The 23608-nt window shown below is 42.4% G+C and overlaps 1 protein-coding gene and 1 pseudogene across 1 annotated transcript in view; both read right to left on the bottom strand.

The window, feature by feature from the left end:
• The window catches only part of LOC148776476 (importin subunit alpha-1 pseudogene), a 30870-nt pseudogene extending 25832 nt beyond the window's left edge, over positions 1-5038 (bottom strand).
• The window catches only part of LOC148776475 (stAR-related lipid transfer protein 9-like), an 81076-nt gene extending 57736 nt beyond the window's left edge, over positions 1-23340 (bottom strand). The window contains 3 exon segments of the mRNA XM_088839767.1: positions 15348-15464; positions 17191-17260; positions 23214-23340. Of these exon segments, the coding sequence (XP_088695893.1) occupies positions 15348-15464; positions 17191-17260; positions 23214-23260 (234 nt within the window). The 5' untranslated portion in view covers positions 23261-23340.
• Positions 23341-23608: the final 268 nt, after the last annotated feature.

Raw genomic sequence — 23608 nt, forward strand, 5'->3', positions numbered from 1 at the left:
TTTCACTTAGCTGACAAAGGTCTGTATAGTCAAAGCTATGGTTATTACAGTAGTCATGTATGGATATGAGAGTTGGACCATAAAGAAGGCTGAGTGCCAAAGAATTGATGCTTTCAAATTGTGGTGCTGGAGAAGATTCTTCAGAATCTCTTGGACAGCAAGGAGATCAAACCAGTCAATCTTTAGAAATCAACCCTGAATATTAATTGGAAGCTGAAGCTCCAAGACTTTGGCCACCTGATGCAAAGGGTCAACTCATTGGAAAAGACCGTGATGCTTGGAAAAGATGAGGGCAGGAGGAGAAGGGGGCAACAGGGGATGAGATGGTTGGATGGCATCACCAACTCAATGGATATGAGTTTGAGGAAACTTTGGGAGATAGTGAAGGACAAGGAAGCTGGGTCTGCTGCAGTCCATGGGGTCACAAGGAGTCGGACAGGACTTAATGACTAAACAATAACAACATCTTGGGTCAGAATAGGTAAAACAAAGCATCCATTTGTTATAAAGTAGGAGCTATTTCTTGCATCTCAGAAAGTGACTGGGTCAACTACAGTTATTTGAGGGGTTCAGTAGAAAACACCCTGACTCCACTTGTAGACAGCACTTGCTTCAGACACAAAATTTAAAATAGATGGTGTTCTCCATATCTCAGAGAGAAGCATCAACAGGGAGGCTTGAAACCACATGTTCCTCATTATGGTTCCTGGATCCTTTCTTATGATAAATGCCAAGTTTAACAATTCAAATTCTTCTAATTGTCAGCTAATTCATATCATACTTCACATATCAGAGGCAAGCGCATAGTCAGGAGGAGTTAGCGCACACAACAGGTGGCAGGGGTAGTGGAAAGAGCAAGGGCTTTGCAGGCACCGGATCTGGGTTTCAATCTGGACTCCACCTATTAGTAGTGTAGCCCTCAAGAACTTACTGGATAGGTACTCAGCTCAGTACCTGGAATACAGCAGGTTCTCAAAACGTGGTATTTTTTTCTTTTTTGCCACTTATAGGAGTCGTTCATGAGAACATTCTCCAAAATTAAACATTACTTTTCCAAACCCTGAAATCAAGTCTCTAAACTCCATGCAAATGGTGCCAGATGCTTATTAAAGGAGGAAGCTGCTTCTATTTTCTCAGAAATCTTTAATGTGGGAAGGAAAGGAAAAGCAATACCAGCCAGAAACCACTACATGTTTGTACTCCAAACCATAACACCACCACAAGCAAGACAGGGTTAGTTTAATAAGGAAGGAATAGTAAAAAGAAAAAGCAACTGAGGGTTTCCATTTCGGTCAGATCTCTCCTCATCTGAGCAGAACCACTACCTCCACCAACAGCACGGAAGTCACACTGGCTCTCACTCCACATCAACTCAGCACATATCCCCAGAAAGCTTTTCCACTCTTTCTAACCACCCAACTACAGAGGCAAGAGTTGAGCAACGAAATGACTAACAAAGGAATAATCTCCGATTTCCAAGAAAAGCAGCAAGAAAAATGAGTTTGCACACACACTTCTTTTACCCTTCTGCTCCTGCAGACCAGATGCAAGGGGCTGTTTGTATACAATCGTCTTATGAGTGAGTCCAACCAATTCTGCCCTGAGACCAACTTCCTAGCGGTTCTGTCTTTTCCAACTTCTAAATACAGACTGGGAGATGCCTGGGCACATCTGGTCACCATTTGATTTCAGGCTTCTATTGTGTTCATCTGTGGGGGGAGGTGAATCTATAAATAGCTCATACTCCTCTGCCTCACACTTGAAAATTGAGAAACCATCCACTCTGCCTTTCCTGCAGAGAGAAGAGAGGTTTTTACTGAACCCAGCTCCCTCGTAATGATTAGAAATCAATTTAATATTCTGTATAGCCAGGCTAAATCAAATGATTCATAAACCTATTTTATAAGACTAAGTGGTATCTAGAATGAAACCAGAAGGGAGTGAATCAAGTAAAGATGAGTGAATGACTCATGTGATGCTTTTGAGAAGTCATTGATCTTTTTGGAAACTCACCAAATTGTGTAGTTAAATCCATGCATGTGAACCATCACCTTCAAGTCTTAGGCCCTTCTCGCTTTTGGAAAAGAACTACATGTTTAAATCCTATTCAGTACTGACAAGACAAATCACCCTGTGGACTAGACTTGTTGACAACACCCCCATTCCCAGTGAAAACAGGCTAACCTCTCTCTTCAAGATTTTTCAAATGTTTAATAAAATATTTACTACAGTATTATTTACCATACTGTAAATTAACTCTATGTATCTGTCTCCTTCAAGAACTAAGTTTTTCATGGGTAAGTACAATGTCCAACTCTTACTGATTATTTCCAGTGCCTTGCACAATTCTTGGCATATTTTTCAGTAGATGTAGGTTGAATGAATGAATGAAGAAGGTGAAATAATCACATATTATAGGATCTTAGTGAACTTTCACAAATAAGACATCAAACTTAATGTTGATTTAATGGAGAGGTAAGCGAAAACGGTTAAAAGGTAAAAGTAAACAAAACAAAGATATGAACACATTATTTCCCTTCATCCCCACACCTGTACAGGATTCCGCATGTGTCTGTGCTAAGTTGCTTCAGTCCTGTTCAACTCTATGAGACTCTATCGGCTTTCACCTGCCAGGCTCCTCGGTCCATGGGATTCTCCAGGCAAGAATAGTGGAGTGGGTTGCCATGACCTCCTCCAGGGGATCTTCCCGATTCAGGGATAGAACCTCACTCTCTTAAATTTTCTACATTAGCAGGCAGATTCTGTTCCACTAGCACCACCTGGGAAGCCCCTGCTCAGGATTCGAAAAAGGCTATTTTTGCTGAAAGCTGAGCTTATGTAAATATGTGTAAACCACAGACTAATTAGAGCCAGGATACAATAATGACCACCTCTAACTTCAGATCTTGGCAAAGAAACTTCTGAAACACTATATATAGTTCTGGCACAAAAGTACAAATAGATCAATGAAAGAAAATAATTTTAAAAGATAACCCAGGTATATACACAGGAATTAAGCAAATGATAAAAATGGCTTTTTCATATTGTTGCAGGAAGGGGGACCCCTTCCAGGGCCCAAAAGGGGGCTTTTTCCTAATACTCGAAAATGAACTGTCCAAGGAGACACACATGCTGACAAAACAAGAGACTTTATTGGGAAGGGGTGCCTGGGCAGAGAGCAGGGGGGTGAGAGAACCCAGGAGGACTGTTCTGCCATGTGGCTTGCAGTCTCAGGTATTATGGTGATTGGGATTAGTTTCCAGGTTGTTTCTGGCCAATCATTTTGACTCAGTGTCCTTCCTGGTGGCACATGCATTGCTCAACCAAGATGGATGCCAGTGAGAAGGATTCTGGGAGGTGGTAAGACAGGTGGCATCTCCTTTTGACCTTTCCAGAACTATTCCTATTGGTGGTGGCTTATTAGTTCCATGTTCCTAGTAAGGAACCTCCTGTCATAAAATAACTCATCCAAATGGTTACTATGGTGCCTGGCCAGGATGGGCAGCTTCAGTCAGTGTGTTTCCCCTAACATTATCAGCGGAGAGAGGATGGATGTTCAAGCCCATCTCATTTTCTTCACCAAAAAAATTCAAATGGGTCAAATATTTAAATTAAGAAGATATTCATTAGTATACCAGAAAAAAAAACATAGCAAATACTTTCATAACTTCAGAATGGGAGGCCCTTCTAAGCTTAATATACCAGGAAGCCACTGAGAAAGGTCAATAAATTTGACTACATTTAAACACACACACAGGGGAAAAATTACAAAATCAAAACAAAAGTAAACAGGGGAAACAATTGCAACATCTATGACATGGAACATTTTCCTTAATATTCTAACTGCTCTTAAAAATAAGAGAAAAAGGAACAGTACAGTAGAAAAATGGGGAAAAATACATCAATACGTAATTCACAGGGAAGAAAGTATACAAATGGCCCAGAAACATACAGAGATGCTCATCAAATATAACAAAAAGAAAAGCTAAAAATAGGATACCATTTCTAATAAGACAGGCAAAGATTAAAGAGTTTGATAACACCTAGTAATGACAAGGAATGTGGTAAAGTATTCTGATACACTACTGTTAAGCATATAAATCGGTATAATCTTTTGGGAAGGAAATTAGACAAAAATATATTGAAATTTAAAATATACTACTCTCCGAACAAGCAGCTACATTACTAGATATTAAAGATTTCACTCTAGTATTACAGAGAACAGCAGACACATAATACATATAATAGCAGGAATCCATAATTATGGAATTATAATTATATATATTCAAACCATACATCACCAGAAAAATAATTAACTACAATACCTTTGTACGATGGAATTCTATATAGCATTAAACAATGAGGTAGAATAGGTATTGCCAATAAATTAGGGCCAAGATAAGATGATAAAGTCAGTTGAAAATAAAATATACAGTGTAAACCCAGTTAGTACTTTTTTTTTTTTTTAAGATAAGTGGTTACCTCTGAAGAATGAGACCAGTACAGAGGTATGAAAGGGGAAGGGGTTTTGGTTTTTACATTATACCCTTCTGGACTGAACATTTTCCAGTTAGCTTGTATCACCTTCATAGCAAAATATTTTAATAAACTAATTAATCTACTAACACATTTTATGCAGCTGTCTGCTTTCTGCTGAGCAAAGAACTAGACAGAGACCAGTCCCATTTCTTTCCCAACACTTTCTGAACCCTTTTCGGAACACTGCACTTAGAAGGGGCCTTTTGTTTGTCAGCTGGAAAGGCTCCCCGCAAACAGAGGACCACTGAAAGGTGCTGAGGGGACCTGACACAGGCTCACTGTGCAAGTATGTGGGAGAGAATTTAGCACCTGGCAATGCAGACCAGGTGGCTCCCACTGGAGAGGCTTACTGTTATCAGTCTGCCTGTGAACACATGTCCACTGTGGTGGACACACAGACCTTTTGTTCAAAGGGCTGTTCTTCATTATACATCCTTTTGTTCAGGTGATTTTGCAAATCGGTTTTTCCAAAGATCCTCAAAGTGATCATCTCCATCATGATGCCTCTCATCTTTAAGCAATTAACTGACAATCCTTTTAAATCCAGGACAAATTCAAGTGTAAAGGAAGTGGAGTATAGGGCAACTTCTCAGCACTGCAGGAACAGCAAGGACATGTCTCAGGACCTCTATCTGTATTTATGCTTAGGCTGCCCCAAGTTTCCAGCTGACTATCAAGCTTTGGGCATGCCACTCCTATACACAACCTCTCTCCCCAGGCTAAATCTCAAGGACTCCAGATAGTACCAGAAATTCCTTGTTACCCTTGGCTCACAGAGGAGAAAAAAAATCCAAACAAGCTTTTGTATCTTATAAGATTTCTCTGATTTCTGCTGTTCCTTTTTGTACAGGCATCCAGCACCAACAGCAAGCATTAAGTGTCAAGGATCTCAGTTCTTCAGATTTTTCCGTAAATCTAAAAGCTACCCTTTAAAGATTGACAATCAAGTTTCTAGAGAGGGGAAAAAATGAGTTTAGATGAAGCCAAAAGAATGACCTTATTCCTTTAAAATCCAGCCCATGGACATGCTTATGGAGCCAAGCAGCTGTGCTGCTGGCAGAGGGAATGTGCTGAAATGAAACACTCATGGTAATCTCCCTTCCCCCACTCAGGCTTGCAGAGCTCCATCCAATTATTGCACAAAAAGGCTTTTTCTTATAACAGTCTCTCCCTTCTACTTCTGTCTCCATCTTGGTTGGGAAGAACTAGCACTAGCGATGGAATGTACACAGCTCTGCAAATATTCATGAGAAAATCCTTTGACGCCCACACGCTCCCCAGCTGCCCTAGCACATATATGCATTAGGGAAAGGGATGCACAAAGAAATTCATAGATGTCTGTGGCTCTCTAGCTTAGGCAAACTGCAAGGCCTTCTCAAAATAGGCCATAAGATTCAGGAAGGCAGTCCTGCTTGTCTCTCATCCACTGAACCATAAATGAAATTATCAGCCCGCTAACCACTGATTGATCATTTAAGACGCGCAGCACTGGAAATACAGAAACAAACAGAACTATGTATAAATAGTGCAGCATTTGAGAGCTTGGACTTCGGAATCACACAGTCAAAGGTTTGGATCCTGACTCCATTACTTGATTGTGTGACCTTCAAGGAAGCTACTCAATCTACCTGAGCCTGTTCCCATACCTAAATTGGAAATGACATCTACTATAAAAAATGATATAATCCTAACCCCTCTGTGAACTCTCAAATTCCTTCTCACCTTAGTTTCTTCATGTTTTCCCCTTCTCCTGCTCCTCCAAGGTCCCTCTTCAGTTTCAGTAACTCTTCCACCTTCTTTCCTCTTCTCCAAAGCCTTCATTCACATTCCAAGTACAGCAGATACAACAAAAGTGAGGGTCATACTCCTCTCTACCTCACCCTACTTACTTTCTGAGGCAGGAAGTCATAGATCAATTATCATTTTATAATGGGTTGCAGTCCCCAGACAGAAATGTTATTTCTGTGGAAGCAGTAAGTAGCCCCAGCCTGGTCACAATGTTATTGCTGTTCAGTCGCTAAGTTGTGTCTGACTCTTTGCAACCCCATGAACTGCAGCACGCAAGGCTTCCCATTCCTTCACTATCTCTCTGAGTTTGCTCAAACTTATGTCCATTGAGTCAGTGATGCCATCCAACCATCTCATCCTCTGTTGTCCCCTTCTCTTTTTGCCCTCAATATTTCCCAGCATCAGAGTCTTTTCCAGTGAATCAGCTCTTCCCATCAGATGACCAAAACACTGGAGCTTCAGCATCAGCCCTTCCAATTAAAGGGTTGATTTCCTTTAGAATTGACTGTTTTGATGTCCTTGCTGTCCAAGGGACTCTCAAGAGTCTTCTCCAGCACTACAGTTTGAAAGAATCCGTTCCCTGGTGCTCAGCCTTCTTTATGGCCCAACTCTCACATCCATACATGACCACTGGAAAAACCATAGCTTTGACTATACAGACCTTTGTGGCAAAGTGATGTCTCTGCTTTTTAATATGCTGTCTAGGTTTGTCATAGCATTTCTTCCAAGGAGCAAGCGTCTTAATTTTGTGGCTGCAGTCACTGTTTGCACTGATTTTGGAGCCCAAGAAAATGAAATCTGTCATTGTTTCCACATTTTCCCCATCTATTTTCCATGAAGTGATAAAACTGGATGTCATGATATTAGTTTTTTGAATGCTGAATTTTAAGCCAGCTTTTTCACTCTCCTCTTTCACCTTTATCAAGAGGCTTTTTAGTTCCTCTCTGCTTTCTTCCATTAAAGTGGTATCATCTGCATATGTGAAGTTGTTGATATTTCTCCCAGCAATCTTGATTCCAGCCTGTGATTTATTCAGCCTGGCATTTCACATGATGTACTCTGCATATAAGTTAAATAAGCAGGGTAACAATATACAGCTTTGAGGTACTCCTTTCCCAATTATGAACCAGTCCATTGTTCCACATCCAGTTCTAACTGTTGCTTCTTGTTCTACATACAGATTTCTCAGAAGGCAAGTAATGTGGTCTGGCATTCCAGTTTCATTAAGAATAGTCCATAGTTTGTCCCACTCCAGTACTCTTGCCTGGAAAATCCCATGGACAGAGGAGCCTAGTGGGTTGCAGGCCATGGGGTCGCGAAGAGTCGGACACGACTGAGCAACTTCACTTTCACTTTTCACTTTCATGCATTGGAGAAGGAAATGGCAACCCACTCCAGTGTTCTTGCCTGGGGAATCCCAGGGATGGGGGAGCCTGGTGGGCTGCCATCTTTGGGGTCACACAGAGTCGGACACGACTGAAGTGCCTTAGCAGCAGCAACAGGGAAAATCACTAGGCCATTCAGGTATGACCTAAATTAAATCCTTTATGATTATACAGTGGAGGTGACAGATAGATTCAAGGGACTAGATCTGGTAGACAGAGTGCCCGAAAAACTATGGATGGAGGTTCATAACATTGTACAGGAGGTGGTGCCCAAAACCATCCCCAAGAAAAAAAAATGTAAGAAGGCAAAATGGTTGTCTGAGGAGGCCTTACAAATAGCTGAAAAGAGAAGTGAAAGGCAAAGGAGAAAGGGAAAGATAGCCAAGAGAATAGCAAGGAGTGATAAGAAAGCCTTCGTAAGTGAACAATGCAAAGAAATAGAGGAAAACAACAGAATGGGAAAGACTAGACATCTCTAAGAAAACTGGACATACCAAGGGAACATTTCATGCAAAGATAGGCACAATAAAGGACAAAACTGGCAAAGACCTAACAGAAGCAGAAGAAACTAAGAAAAGGTGGCAAGAATATACAGAACTGTACAAAAAAGCATATGTCACATTAGAGAAGCTATAATAATAGGCGTTCAATGCCCCACATACTACTAGATGGCTACAATGCTATGTCCTCATCTTGGAGTACAGAGCCAGGGATAGGCCCAGTCTCAAGAACAAGATCTTTCCTTGGGATTCTGTTAAGCAGCACACTTCCTGCCCTACAGGAAACTCTGTGTTCCAGTTCACGACCCTGTCACTAGAATAAGCAACAGGCATTCCCATGCAACGTCAAGCACAATTCTGGACTAGCCAAAAAGAAAAAAACACCCTATAATTGCTTTTTTTGTCTCTCTACGCCTTTATCCTCCAAATATGTGTCGTGACGGTCTCTAGCATTTCCTCTAACACCAAAATTCAGGAATTCTAAAGTCAAAACTACTTTTAGCTGGATTGAAAAATTCTGCACAAGGTACTCTTCATGTCCTAATTACAAACAATCCTTTGTAATTTAATCCAAAACTTCTCTAATTTTTCCTTTTTTTTTGGCTGTGCTATACAGCTTGCGGAAACCCAATTGCCTGACCAGGGATTCAACCTGTGCCCTCAGCAGTGAAAGCGCAGAGTACAAACCACTGAATGGCCAGGGAATTCTCTTCTATTTTCTCCTAATGGCAAAGAAGACCAGCTTGTTCTAATGCTGCATAAACTTAAAATCATCATGCTCCCTACTTGCAAAGCACTATTGTCACCTGTCTCTCCTGTCTCCAGAGCAGTGTTCCTTCATTAAATAATCACACACACAGCGTGCACTACACTGACAGTAGCTTTCCTCTTGGTTCCTGCAGCCAGCCCTTCAATCATTTTGGGGTGTGTGGGGTTTTCCTCTGAAGCCTCTCCAGGTTCCTAACGTCCTTAAACTGGAGTCCAGGACTGCAGAATATGTTCACCAAAGAACCTATAACACAAACACACACGCATGCATGCATGTCAACACACACACACTCACTGCCTCCATCCTGGCCCCTGCCAGGACTCTTTGAGGGTAAGCAATGGATGGTCTTTATGTGTTGTGTGATGTTCAGCGTATTATGGACATGTAAACAACAACAAACACAATCACAGTGCTACTAGAATTTCAGTTTTGAATTTGGTAGTTGTGGGGAGGAAATCTCTGCTCACTCACACAATTTCTCATGTGGAAAAGCTACAGGCATTTTAGGCATTGTGTTTTAGCCAAATAACAAAAGCACTTTAAAATAAAGATTCCCAGGAGTATAGAAATAATTACGTCCCACAAGGGCTGGGTGGTTTTTTTGTTCCTGACTGGCTTTCTGTTGACTCAGTCTGCACTTGTTTTGACAGCCACTCACAGTCCTTGGTGGGTAAAGCTGAGCTAATGCTCTTCATGGAAATTTTTACAAACACATAATCACTCAAACACAATATGCTTGAGCAGAGCACTCCCACTATAACAGATGTTCCTGACCAGAAGGAAGGGAGGGAAGTTAATTTTCCAAGTGGAGCATGCTGGTCCCAGAAGTGAGCACAACAGATTCAAAGAAGAGATTTTCAAATCTAGTTCAGCTCTTAGAAAGATGCATGAGCCTTGCTTCTCTTGTACTGTGATAGTGATAATCGAAACCCAAGCCACAGCACTCATGACCTCATTTACTCAACTTCTAGTTGCCAAGCCCTAGACTGAACACTTCACATCATTACTTCTTTCTTCCTCACAGTAAGTCCAGTTAAAAAAACTAAGACTCAGAGAGGTTATCTGTCTGAAGTAAGCCAGCTAGTAAGTGGCTGTGCCTGAATTCAAATCCAGTTCTAACTTCAAGAGTGCTCAGTCACTCATAGTGTCTGACTCTTTGTGACCTATGGACTATAGCCCACCAGGTTACTCTGTCCATGGAATTCTCCAGGCAAGAATACTGGAGTGGACTGCCGTGTCCTTCTCCAATACATTGAATGGGGGTACCCAAATCTGAAGTTTGTAAATGAATTCATCTACAAGTGAGGTTATGGCAAAATCAACAAGAAGTGAATTGCCCTGACGGATAACACATTGATTGCTCAATCTCCTGGGAAATATGGCATCATTTGCATGGAGGATATGATTCATGACATCTATATGTTGGAAAATGTTTCAAAGAAGCAAGCAGCTTCCTATGACCCTTTAAATTGTCTTCTCCATGAGGAGGAATGAAGAAAAAGACCACCCATTTTGTAGAAGGTGGAGATGCTGGCAACAGGGAAGACTAGATCAATAGGCTTATTAGAAGGATGAACTAAGGTATCTACCATGATTATTTTTGCAAACTAGTCAGTTAATAAACAATGATTACTTTCAAATTGAAAAAAAAAATGGAACACTGATGTCCATTACCCCATGACTCTGATGTCAAATCAGATAGTATAATCCCCTGCCCATCCCCATTCACCATAACCTTTACTCTCTCTTTCCCATCATCCTCTCTCCTCAATTTTCCTTCTCTTCCTTTTACGATATATCTCTTTTTATGTTTTTATAAAAGAATATGGACTTTGCATTCAGATGATCCTGCGTTCAAATCCAAGACTCATTTTCTTGTTGTGTGACTTTGGGCAGATCACATAATCTCTTTAAGCCTAAATTTCCCCAACTACAGAAAGAGGATAAAATCTTCTCCATTTCAGGTTGCTGAAAGGATGGAAACAGATAATACGTAGAAAGAGAGGACCAGGTCACTAGTAGACTAAATGAGAACTGTTAAATGTTGAGAGTCAGTGAGGCTTGGTGGACACGACACACAATCTAGAGCCGGACTGTCTTGGGTTTGAATCCTTGCTTCACTACTTAATTACTGGCTAAGTGACTCAGGCAAGCCTTGTTACCTTTCATGCCTCAGTTTCTTTGTCTATAAAATGGAGTAAAAATATATGTTTGATAGATTTTGGGAAGAAAGTCAAATGAAATGATAAACATTTAGGATCTATAGATAATTAACAAGGAAGCTGCATCTCAGCAGAACTTATAGCTGACTTGCTCTCTACAGGCTCATATTTGTTGACACCTGATCTATGTGTTTAAGTGTGTCACCATTAAGGACTGGGAAGTACTAAAGCACTAAGGAATTTTAACCTTGAACTTATTTTTTGAGGCTGTGACATAAGCATAAAGAGAAGAGGCAGAATGACACAATGCAATGCAAAGGCCACCAGAGCAAGCAAGGTTCTAGTCCTGCTTTGGCATTAACTGCCTGTATAAGCCTATGTTAGTTATACATTGTATCTGGAACATAAGAGGGTTGGCCTAGAAGATGGGCCTTGTCTGAAAACATTTTTGATTGTCATAATTGGGACTACCACCAGCATCTAGAGAGTAGAGGCCAGCGACACTGCTAAAGATCCTACAGTGCCCAGGACAGATTCCTCACAACAAAGAATGACACAGCCAGAATATTAATAGTACTGAGGTTGGGAAAGCCTGGCCTGGATGACTGCTGGGTTCCCTTCAGGCTCTAACACTCTAAAAGACCATAAGGATGAGGCAGCACCAACACCAAATAGGTGACTTCTCATCAACTCCTATCAGGTAATGGCTTATGATGTTGCCCAAAAGCCCCCTAAGACCAGCAGGAAATATTTCAACGCAGATATCTGGATATTTTGAAATCAGTGTTGTATTTATGACGGTGATGACAGTCCTTCCTTCATAAAAGGAGGTACAGTCCTCCAGGGACTTGGTCCCTCACTCTTTGCAGTTAGAATCAATGTTTTCAAAGCCATAAGATTTCTTTGGGGCAAGAAAATTATTTACTTGAGTCTGAATCAAGGTCAGATTACAAACCACAGCAGAGGTGAATCTCAAGTATTCAATACATCATGCTAAGTGAAGTAAGCCAGACTCAAAAGGCTACCTACTATTATATTACACTTATACAGCATTATGAAGCAGATAAAACTGTAGGGAAGAAAATATTGCCAGCGGCTAGGTGGTTAAGGAGAACAGTTTGACTACAAACAGACCTAGAAGATTTGGGGGATGATGCACTATTTTATATACTTCAGTTCAGTCACTCAGTCGTGTCCGACTCTCCGTGACCCCATGAATCACAGTATGCCAGGCCTCCCTGTCCATCACCAACTTCCGGAGGTCACTCAAACTCATGTCCACAGAGTCGGTGATGCCATCCAGCCATCTCATTCTCTGTCGTCCCCTTCTCCTCCCGCCCCCAACCTTTCCCAGCATCAGAGTCTTTTCCAGTGAGTCAACTTGTCACATGAGGTGGCCGAAGTTTTGCAGTTTCAGCTTCAGCATCAGTCCTTCCAATGAACACCCAGGATCGATCTCCCTTAGAATGGACTGGTTGGATCTCCTTGCGGTACAAGGGACTCTCAAGAGTCTTCTCCAACACCACAGTTCAAAAGCATCAATTCTTCGGCGATCAGCTTTCTTCACAGTCCAACTCTCACATCCATACATGACCACGGGAAAAACCATAGCCTTGACTAGACAGACCTTTGTTGGCAAAGTAATGTCTCTGCTTTTTAATATATTATCAAGGTTGGTCATAACTTTCCTTCCAAGAAGTAAGCATCTTTTAATTTCTTATTGTAGTGTAAATTGTACAACTATATGTGCTTGTCAAAACTCATAGAACTGTACACTCTACACTAAATGGTGACTTATATCAAAATTATACTTAAATAAGACTGGCCTCTCGCCACCCCCCACCCCCCAAAATATGATCAGAAAGACAGTAGAAAGGATTGTTGTATTACGGGAGAGGAAGAACCAGATGACATATAAACTCTTTCCTATGCCAAGTCCTACTTTATAACAATCTGCCTCTCCTAACCCTGGTGACCTCAGAGCCATACTTATTAGGGTTAAAAGTCTGGGCTCCAATTTCTGTCAGTGATGAGTCCCTCCAAACAAATCAGGTGGACCTGAGTGTTGACAACATTCTGGAAACTCTGGCCCTTCTCCAGCCTGTGACAAAGATTCCTTTCCTTCCCTCTCATATACTACCCAATGAATGCCTTAGACTTTTAGTAAACAAGCCAGAATAAATTTCAGGAGGCACTGGTTTTATCTCTCTGCACAGGCTTCCTGTCCAAATCCCATTTGATCTTTCCACTGAATTTCAAATCAGGCAACAGAAGAGGAATCACATTTATGAATTCCCCTCCTCAAGGGGCTTCTGGGTTTCCACTAGATAATTTTTACACCCTTAAACTACATAAATACAAAATATGAGCCTCAAAACAAAATTACACCTGTACACTGTACACTAAATGGTGATTTTTGTTTTGTTTACATATACTTCCCAAATTATCTATCAAATGTTACACAAAATAGTTAATGTTTCTTAAGTACAGAACAGTCCTAGGTATGCTATGGCCAAGAAGAATGGAAGGAGCCATCAGAATGCTCACACTTTCTTCTAGAGACCACTGTCTTGGATGCCACAGATACAGTCACAACTGTGAACTGCTTTAGGAGTACCATCCTCTTATTTAAAAGTCAGTTCCTTTCCTGGTTCTTCTTGGAGGATCTCAGTGGAACAATATGAACACCAGTAAACCAGTTACCTCATACATGCTTGAGTATTGGGATAAAAGTCCAGGGCCATAAGACAAGCCTGGATCTGCAAGAGCCCTCATCCTCCAAAGGACAGAGAAGGCTTTGTTGGGCCAGGTAATACCCACACTGCACCTGCTATGCATTTATGGCAAATAAATTGTAACTACAAAAGTGAGGTGTTCATATTTATAACAGAAGGGACCAACGAAGATAACAAATCCCACAGTGGTCTAGGATCTTGTTTCCACGTGGTCCCCTCAAAAGGGAAGGATGGGGAATTATATTTCCATGGTTTAGAACTGTCCAATCACCTTCAGAAGTCTGCACTAGCAGAAAAATCAATACCAGTAGACCTCAGAGATGTTACAGGTCTGGCTCCAGACCAACACGATAAAGTGAATAATTGCAACAAAGGCAGTCACATGAATTTTTCGGTTTTCTAGTGCATACCAAAGACACATTTACACATACTGCCATCTACTAAGTGCAATAGCAGTATGTTTATAAGCAATGAACAAATCTCAATTTGAAAATTCTTTAAGACTAAAAAATGCTAACCATCATCTGAGCCTTCAGTGAGTCATAGTGGTGACATGACCAGAGATAACCATAAAAATGGAATAATAATAAAAAAATTTAAATATTGTGAGAATTACCAAAATGTCACACAGAGACATGAAGTGAATAAATGCTATGAAAAATGGCACAGACAGACTTACTCGATGCAGAGTTGCCACAAATAGTCAATTTGTAAATAACGCAATATCTATTAGGTGTAATAAAACCAAATGTAATAAAATGAGGTATGCCTATGCTGTCCTCTCAATCACTCAAACTTGATAACATGGTTTCTTTAGCATAATTAGGGAAAGTTTCACAAAGGAATGAAATACTTAGCAGAAAACACACTTTGACTTTTTATTCAAAGGCATATAGACTGATAGGCAATGGTTGTCTAGGGCTCCTCCCCAAATGTATCCATTTTCAATACTTTTTCCTAAGGACATATTCCTCTAGTATTCTCTTTCTCACGTAAGAAAGAATATGTGAAAAGCCAAAGAAATTATTTTTCTAATTTTAGAAAGGACCCTGGCGGCTGCTAGGATAAGAACTACTGTCTGTGGTCACAGAAGTGAATCAGGCAAGGCTTGCTGGCCATCACAGGAACCAAATGCATGACCTCTGACAGTGCTCCAACCAGGACAATGCTGCTGCTTCACAGAAACAGAAGTCCTATGTAGACCTCCTTGACCAGACCTGCTGCCTTGGAAATTTGTGGGAAAGCTAAGCAGCACGAAGGATGACCAACAGCAATAGCCAGCAAAGGCTTGGCTCATCCTCTCAGTCCTCAGCAGATCTGCTGCAAGCAACACTTCCCAGGCCAAACCATCGTTAGTTTCTGACCAACCTACCATAAGTAAGAAATAGCCAGGGCCCAGATTCCATGTTAATTTCCCAATAATTATCCAGTTATAAAGACCTGGGGAAAGTGAAGGAAAATGACTTTACCACATCCTGAGATGCATACTGGGGATCCTCTGGGTTGACTGACCAGTAGCAGTAATCAAAGCCAAACACCACAACCTTCTCCCGGGAGTCGCCAAAGCCATTAGGTCGACCATCCACCTAAAATTAAACACAGGAGCTAGTATCTTCTCTACTGTAATATCAGAATCAAATCACAGGCACTTGATTCCTCTGCTTGTAGACAGAGATACCTGGACTGATCATGAGAACCTTTATGATATCTACCTGAAAAGGGGGAAAAAAGTAACCTTTGTCTTCATCTTGTTAGGTACAATGAAACACCAGAGAATTAAAATGTCTATCATATTATCACATATCTACATACAAACAGCCCTGTGAGGCATAAGACCACTTAGGAGAAAAAATCGCTCCTTCCCTGGGCCTCTTCTTACTATCATTTCTTCTCTGAGTATTTCTATAGAATATATTAGTTGTGCATGAGTAATTCAGACCCAGGGCCTGACAGGCTCTGTCAACCTAGAGTTTTCACAGAGGTCCCTGGGGTATCCACCCCCAGAGGGCATGCTGGACAGAAGAGCTGGGCCCAATCCAACTACTCGGGGTAGAAGGCGGCAGCTTGGAAATTGTACCAACCTCCAGGTACTGGGTAGAGTGGCATTATTCACAGAAATGCCTTTCTTACTACTTAATATTTAGATTCTGGACAGGGAGAAACAATCCCTTGAACTGGGTACTAAAACCCACAGTAGAATGAGGCTGACAGAATGACAAAAAGATTCTGAGTGGATAACTGGACTCAGAAAAGAGGATAGCTGGCCAGCGAGGTGAGCAGGGGGCAGATTAGAGTGTGATCTTGGCCAGCATTTATTATTAAGAACCAAAAATATAAGCTCTCAGAACAAAGCAGCTGAAGTTATTAGGCAACACCGATATAAATAAGAGACAGGAGAGAATGAAAGGTCTTTTGTCCCCGGGGAGCTCCTGTTGAAAATCTGGCAGGTTTCTCTGTCAGCAGAGAGCTACTGACAAAAGGAAATGGAACACATCATGGGAGGAACACAAGAGTGGATGTGGCTGGGGGGACTGGGGTCCAGAAAACCTTCCTCCTGCAAGTCAGCTTCCTCAGCTCTCAGGAATGTCAAGTACCACCTGCAAGCTGACTGCAGTGGCATTCCCTGTCCTCCACTACTCAAGGCTCAGAAAGAAGGATTCCCTTCTACTTCCCCTGGCCTGGGAAAAGAAAAGAATGGGATGGAGGATATAAGCCAGAGGAAGTAGTAAGGATGGGGAAGGAAGTTGCCAGTGTCTGTCTAGTTGTGACTCAAAGATCAGTCAGATCTATGGAAGAGTATTTACAGCAGGACTTGGGCTAGTGCCCGACTCTCTTCTGGGATCTAAGTCTTTACTTGGCTTCACTATGGCTAAAAATGAGTTCTGTATTAGCAGATACATACTAAAACCCCTGCTAATGCTTCTCAATGAAGTGATATTCAATAAGATTGAGCCAACGTCTAATAGGAGATCAGGTGAGTTAAACATACACACAAATTGTCCCCCAACATCATTTAAGCTGGCCATGTGTTTACTTTCAAAATATCTACTACTGACCAGTTTCCAAAATAGCTGTATCCCATTTGGTAGAACTTGGGTTGCAGTAACTACATCCCTGGAACTTCTTCCCTGTTATATTTTTATATTTGCTTTGTGGTTGGTCAAAGCTCTTCCCACAATTCCCCTTATACGCCCTTTCCTCTTCCACTCCCCCTCTCTAAATGCATTCACATATACACCTTCAGCCCAGAAGTCACTGTAATTAATACTAGTTCTTCAGGGGAAAGAAAAAGGAAAACAATTTTAGGCTTACCTTTAAATTCCTGATTTTTGCCACTTTGCCATTAACTTCCACAATAATTTTTCCCCCTTCTTTGATCTCCCTAGAAGCAAGACACAAACCCAGATGAGAGGAAATGTTGCTTTTTAAAATTAATCAGGAAAAGAGCAGCTAAAACCAGAACTATTGGGACAAAATGTTTCCCTGTTGCTGTCTCCACAACTGGGGTGTCTGAAGCAGTCCCTGAGTTGGCATGCTTCTCTGGATTGTTAGAATTCAGCTTGGGAACAGTGAAGAGTCACTGTTATTGGGTACCCTCTATATTGCTAAGCATTGTATTAGTACAGTATACACTATACTTCATCCTATGCTATCCTGTTAACACACACTCCTGACATAGCTTCCTGACAGATCTTTTTTTTTTTAATAAATAGAAGACTAAGGCTGAGAAAAATTATATAATTTGTCCAAGGTCACACAGCTAGCAGTGGCAGAGCCAGAATTTAAACCCAGATCTGTCTAACCACAAAGTCATATGCCTCAGAAATCAGGCTTGGGAAACCCTGAGAGTATCCTCAGCTCAGCACACAGCATGGCATCATTTCTCGTTTCCTCTGATATTTTGAGCACAGAAAATAATGAAAAAGGTTTCAGAGTCCTTTCCGTTGAGACCTGAGAACATATTTCCTAAATCCTTGCCTTATATTATCTTCTTAAGTCAGAATAAACAGCCAAGATCCTTAAGGATCTTCCTAAATTGTAGTTATGTAGTAACACTTCTAACAACTAACCAACCCCTAAATTCACTTTAAGGGGCTTAATCCATATACCTGAAGCCCAAAATGAATGGAATACACTCCATTCTAGATAAGAAATCTGTTTTCACAATATAAAGAGCTTTAGCGAAAATGCTTAAGGCCAGGGACTTCCTGGTGGTCCAGAGGTTAGGAATCTGCCTTTCAATGCAGGGGGATGTGGGTTTGATTCCCGGTCTGGGAAGATTCCACATGCTGTGAGGAAACTACTGAGCCCATGTGCCTCACTTAAGACCTGACACAGCCAAATAAATAAATAAATATTTTAAAATAAAGTGCTCAAGGCCAGAATATTAACAGATGGGAGTTAACTCACTGGCACTTTCTACTACAGTGAAAACTATCAATGAAATTATTCCTGGCCTGGGACCTGAAAGTTGAGAAAATACGTTCAGTGTCATTTTTATCTTCCCTCAGGGTTCCCAGGATGTGGCCTTGAGGACTTGGCGGGAGGGGATGGCAAGGGATACACAGTGAGACAGGGGTCTTTAGATTTAAGATTATTTTTGTAAACTAGTCAGTGCATTCGGAACAAAGTACTGGAAAAAAATTTCCTTCTCCCAGGTGATGGCATTCCTGTTACTTAAATTTCCTCAAGGCTCTGATGCTCTTTCTTTCACATTTCATACTAGACAGAACTTAAGGCAGTAGGGATATACTTTGTCCCCTAGGATTATAAAACTGCATCCCCTGCCCCTAGCTCTTCTAAAGAAAATCTTTCAGTTTTGGTGTTAAGATCATTTTTTTTTCCCTTATGCATTTAAAAGTAGGTTTTATTCTCCCTTTCAGTTCAGTTCAGTCGCTCAGTCGTGTCCAACTCTTTGCGACCCCATGAATCACAGCACGCCAGGCCTCCCTGTCTATCACCAACTCCCGGACTTCACTCAAACTCATGTCCACAGAGTCGGTGATGCCATGCAGCCATCTCATTCTCGGTCGTCCCCTTCTCCTCCCACCCCCAATCCTTCCTAGCATCAAACTCTTTTCCAGTGAGTCAATTCGTCGCATGAGGTGGCCAAAATATTGGAGTTTCAGCTTTAGTATCAGTCCTTCCAATGAACACCCAGGATTGATCTCCTCTAGAATGGACTGGTTGGATCTCCTTGCAGTCCAAGGGACTCTCAAGAGTCTTCTCCAGCACCACAGTTCAAAAACATCAATTCTTCGGGGATCAGCTTTCTTCACAGTCCAACTCTCACATCCATACATGACCACGGGAAAAACCACAGCCTTGACTAGACGGACCTTTGTTGGCAAAGTAATGTCTCTGCTTTTTAATATACTATCTAGGTTGGTCATAACTTTCCTTCCAAGGAGTAAGCGTCTTTTAATTTCATGGCTGCAATCAGCAACCGCAGTGATTTTGGAGCCCAAAAAATAAAGTCTGACACTGTTTCCACCGTTTTCCATCAATAAACTGTGGAAAATTCTGAAAGAGATGGGAATACCAGACCACCTGACCTGCCTCTTGGGAAGCCTGTATGCAGGTCAGGAAGCAACAGTCAGAACTGTACATGGAACAACAGACTGGTTCCAAATAGGAAAAGGAGTACGTCAAGGTTGTATATTGTCACCCTGCTTATTTAACTTATATGCAGAGTACATCATGAGGAACGCTGGGCTGGAAGAAGCACAAGCTGGAATCAAGATTGCTGGGAGAAATATCAATAACCTCAGATATGCAGATGACACCACCCTTATGGCAGAAAGTGAAGAGGAACTCAAAAGCCTCTTGATGAAAGTGAAAGAGGAGAGTGAAAAGGTTGGCTTGAAGCTCAACATTCAGAAAACAAAGATTTTCCCTTTACCCACTATAAAATACACAGGGTATAGTAAAATTGAGCAACAAAGAAAGTAAGGGGAAAAACTTTTGCAAATCTATTTAATCTAATTTTTTAAGTGAGCCCTTTCTTAAGGATTCACCTAGGACTCTAGCATAATGCAGCCAAAATTAAAAAGGGTCTTGAACGTGAACTCTTGACAAAAGGATATGACACTATGCCATTGGTAACCTAGTGGTTCCAAAATATTCTAAAACAAAATGAAGACAAATTAAAGTTGAGCAGAAGAGAAAGAAAGAACACCAACCTCAACAGGGCAGCTGACTGCACAGAGTTCAAAGAAGTCTGCTGTGGCTACCACCACTTGACTCTGACGCCTGAATTCTACCAACAGGCATTCATTCCTTAGGATTAAAGGTTTTGCACAGGAATAAATCCTCAGTTACATGTTGACTCCTAGGACAGTTTCTCAAAGTATGGTCCACAGTCTTCACTCATCAGAATTATAGGAGGTGGTGGAGCTAGTTAATTTGAATTCCTCTTAACAAGTTGTATTATATAACAAGCTCTCCAGGTGAACTGTATGTATCCTATAATTTGAGAATCACTGTCTTAGAAAATAGCCAAGCCATTTCCACTTGTTATCTACTCATTTATAAAATTTAAAAAGACAGCTAAGAACAAGGAGGAATAAAAATAGCTGTTAAAAATTATATAGCTAGCACTTTATCAGACACTTAAAAGCAGCCAGGCTCTGTTCTAAGTATTTTTAATGTATCCTTTCATTTAATTTTCACAAAAAACCAGTGAAGTAGTTATACTATTTCACAGATTTAAAAAGAAGAGCACATAAAGCGAATATAGTTCATGATAATTACCTTTTTGAAAGGGCAGTGGAAAGTGTTCCAGAGCCTACAGTATTGGCCAATATGTTCTGTCAATGATGAATGATTTGGGACAAACAAGCGGCAGCATCTTACAATGAGACACAGATTTTCTGATTATGGGAAACAACTGTGTGGAAAAAGGGAGCGCACTAAAACCGTTTTCCATATTATCATTTTATTGATGGTCTGTACTAGTCCTACTGAGCAAACAGGCATTTGAGAAAGAAGTGCAATTTTTCTGTAATCTCAGGAAGGAGCATCTTGGACTGGTGAATGGAATCTTGGCTCTACATACTTTTAGATCTTAACAAGACCATCTTCTCATCTGGAAAAATGAAAAATGGAAACTTGAGCTCTAAGATTTATTTCCAAATACCACAAAAGATCCAATGACTTTGTTAACTGAATCTGTGCTGATTACTTTTTTGAAGGCTGGGACAAATCACATCATCAGTAAATAGCCTATGTTGAGATGAGCCTCAGCAAAGGTGGTGGAAGTTAACAAACCCTGGACTACAGTGTGGTGAGAAGAGGGGAATAGTTTGGACTTCTTAACTGGGGTCACGCTGGGTTTATTCATCCCGGCTCCTGAATCTTCAGCAGGCTACAATCCTCTCATACCTGGGTAACTGCAGTCTTGCCCTTCTACCCCTTGCTGCTCAAGGCTCTTAACCTGAGCTAAAAGTTAATAAGCTTTTCAGACTTCCCTGGTGGTCAGTGGTTGAGAACCTGCCTGCCAATGCAGGTGATGCAGGTTCAATTCCTGGTTTGGGAAGATTCAACAGGCCACGGAGGAACTAAGCCGCTGTACCACAACTACTGAGCCTGCGCTCTAGAGCCCATGCTCCAAAGCATAACAAACCACCTCAACGAGAAACCCGCCGGCCGCAACTAGAGAAAGCCCCACACCATAATGAAGACCCAGGACAGCCAAAATAATAATAAATAAAATTTATTAAAAAGTTAAGCTTTTGTGCCCTTCTTTTCCCTTCACTTTTGTTTGACACGTTATTCTCTACTGTGGCTGCCAAACTCCTGGCAACTCTTCATTGTAGCATGTAGGATCTAGTTCCGGACCAGGGATCGAAATCAAACCCCTTGCGTTAGGAATGCAAGGTCTTAGCCACTGGACCACCAGTGAAGTTTCCATTGTACCACTTCTGTCTTTTCCTACTTTTTGTCCCTTTCCCTTATCACAGTGCTCTCATTATTCTGTCAGCTGTATGACTTTTCAAGCCAATCACCTCCAGTCAGGACAAACATAGGCCCTGCTGTGCTGCATGCTGAGCTGCATGCTGAGCTTAGTCACTCAGTGAACTCTGTTCAACTCTTTGGGACCCCATGGACCGTAGCCCACCAGGCTCCTCTGTCCATGGGATTCTCAAGGGAAGAATACTGGAGTGAGTTGCCGTGCCCTCCTCAAGGGGATCTTCCCAACCCAAGGATCGAACCCCAGTCTCCCACACTGCAGGCAGATTCTTTACCATATGAGCCACCAGGGAAGCCCTGCTTCTGCTAGAACCGAATTTTGTTCTGAAAGACAATGTCTTTTTCTGACTGCTCTGTCCAATTTCAAGCCATCTTGTGTCTTGGAAATTTTTAAACCTCCCAAATAGTTCCAATATGTGCCTTCAGTTCCCAAACCACATTCTGCCAGGTTCATCTCCTACCACTCACCTCCCTCCACACAGCCTCTCCTCAAAATCTCGAAACCTTTCTGTTTCCTAAGAGCCTAAGTCCTTCGCTCTGTGTTCTCACAGAATGCTCTCTACACCTCCTCCTCCACCTGTCAGCAAAGCAACAACTAAAGCGTTTGGGTTCAAACACCAAGCCTTCTGTGAAGCCTTCTCTGACTTTCCAAACATGTGAGTGGAAAAATCAGTAAGAAGGGAAAGAAATTATGGACCCTGGATGCCTCAACAGCTGAGAAGTGTAGGATCAGATTCCCACATGAAAAAAACGGGAACTGGCTACGCTGAGGGAAGGGCTTATAATGACTTCCCCCTACCTCATACTTCTGAAGTCGCACACAGACCGAAACCACGATCTCTCTGAGCCTCAATTTCCCTCTTATGCCTTACAACCTGCTTGCCTCCACTTCTTCACAGAGAAACTCATGTGCACGCAGAAACTCACGATTCTCCCTAAGTCCTTACAGGTACTCCAGAGCCACCAAGAAGAGACAGTAGACCGCCGACCCCTCTCCCCACGTAGAGATACTTCCCAGCCCTTCTCAGCGTATCCAGAGAGAAAGGCTCAACCTGTGCATCAAAACTTGAGCCGCGCGCGGTCCCTCAAAACTCCTGCCTGCGGGACACAGGGACTCCGGGGACATGGACAGGACATCCCACCCCGAGGCTTTCCACTAAGTGCTCCCCGCCAGGGCACTAATGGAAAACCCAACCCAAGCCAGGCCTTGTCCCGGCCAGGCCTTTACGGTTTCCGGACGCTGGCCCCTTGGGCCACTTTGTGTCTGATTTCTCCGCGCCAGACTCACTGAAGGGAAAGGCGGGGACCTCGCCTTCCTTTCGGCTCACTTGACGCCTCAGGCGCCCCCTCCCGCCCAGACTCACCTCTTGCTGAGGGGCCGGACCCTCACGGCCACCCGCACGCTGGCCATCCGTCAGCCACGGCTCAAACCCCGCAGGTCTACCCAGCTGCAGCATCCCCGGACCCAGCCCCAAGTCAAGCCAAGCCCCAGCCCAGCCCCAACCTGGGTCCGGCCCCGCCTGCCCCACGCGCCTCACAGGACGACCCCGCCCATACGCGGGCGACTCCTGGCCGGGGCGGTGCCTGCCGAGCCTCGGCCAATCCTGAGCTGGGTGGGCGGGAGGACGCCCGGGCCGCCCCGCCTCGCTCCGCCCACGCGCCTCACGGGACTGCCTCTCCCACAGGCGGGCCGGAAGCCCAGCCAGGCCTGGGGAGCCTGGACCAATCCTGAGCCTCGCCGTCGGGGTGGTGTCGATCC

The sequence above is a fragment of the Moschus berezovskii genome, chromosome 9, assembly GCF_049115385.1.
Source record: "Moschus berezovskii isolate FMDL1 chromosome 9, NW_MosBer_1.0, whole genome shotgun sequence".
Classification (NCBI taxonomy): domain Eukaryota; kingdom Metazoa; phylum Chordata; class Mammalia; order Artiodactyla; family Moschidae; genus Moschus; species Moschus berezovskii.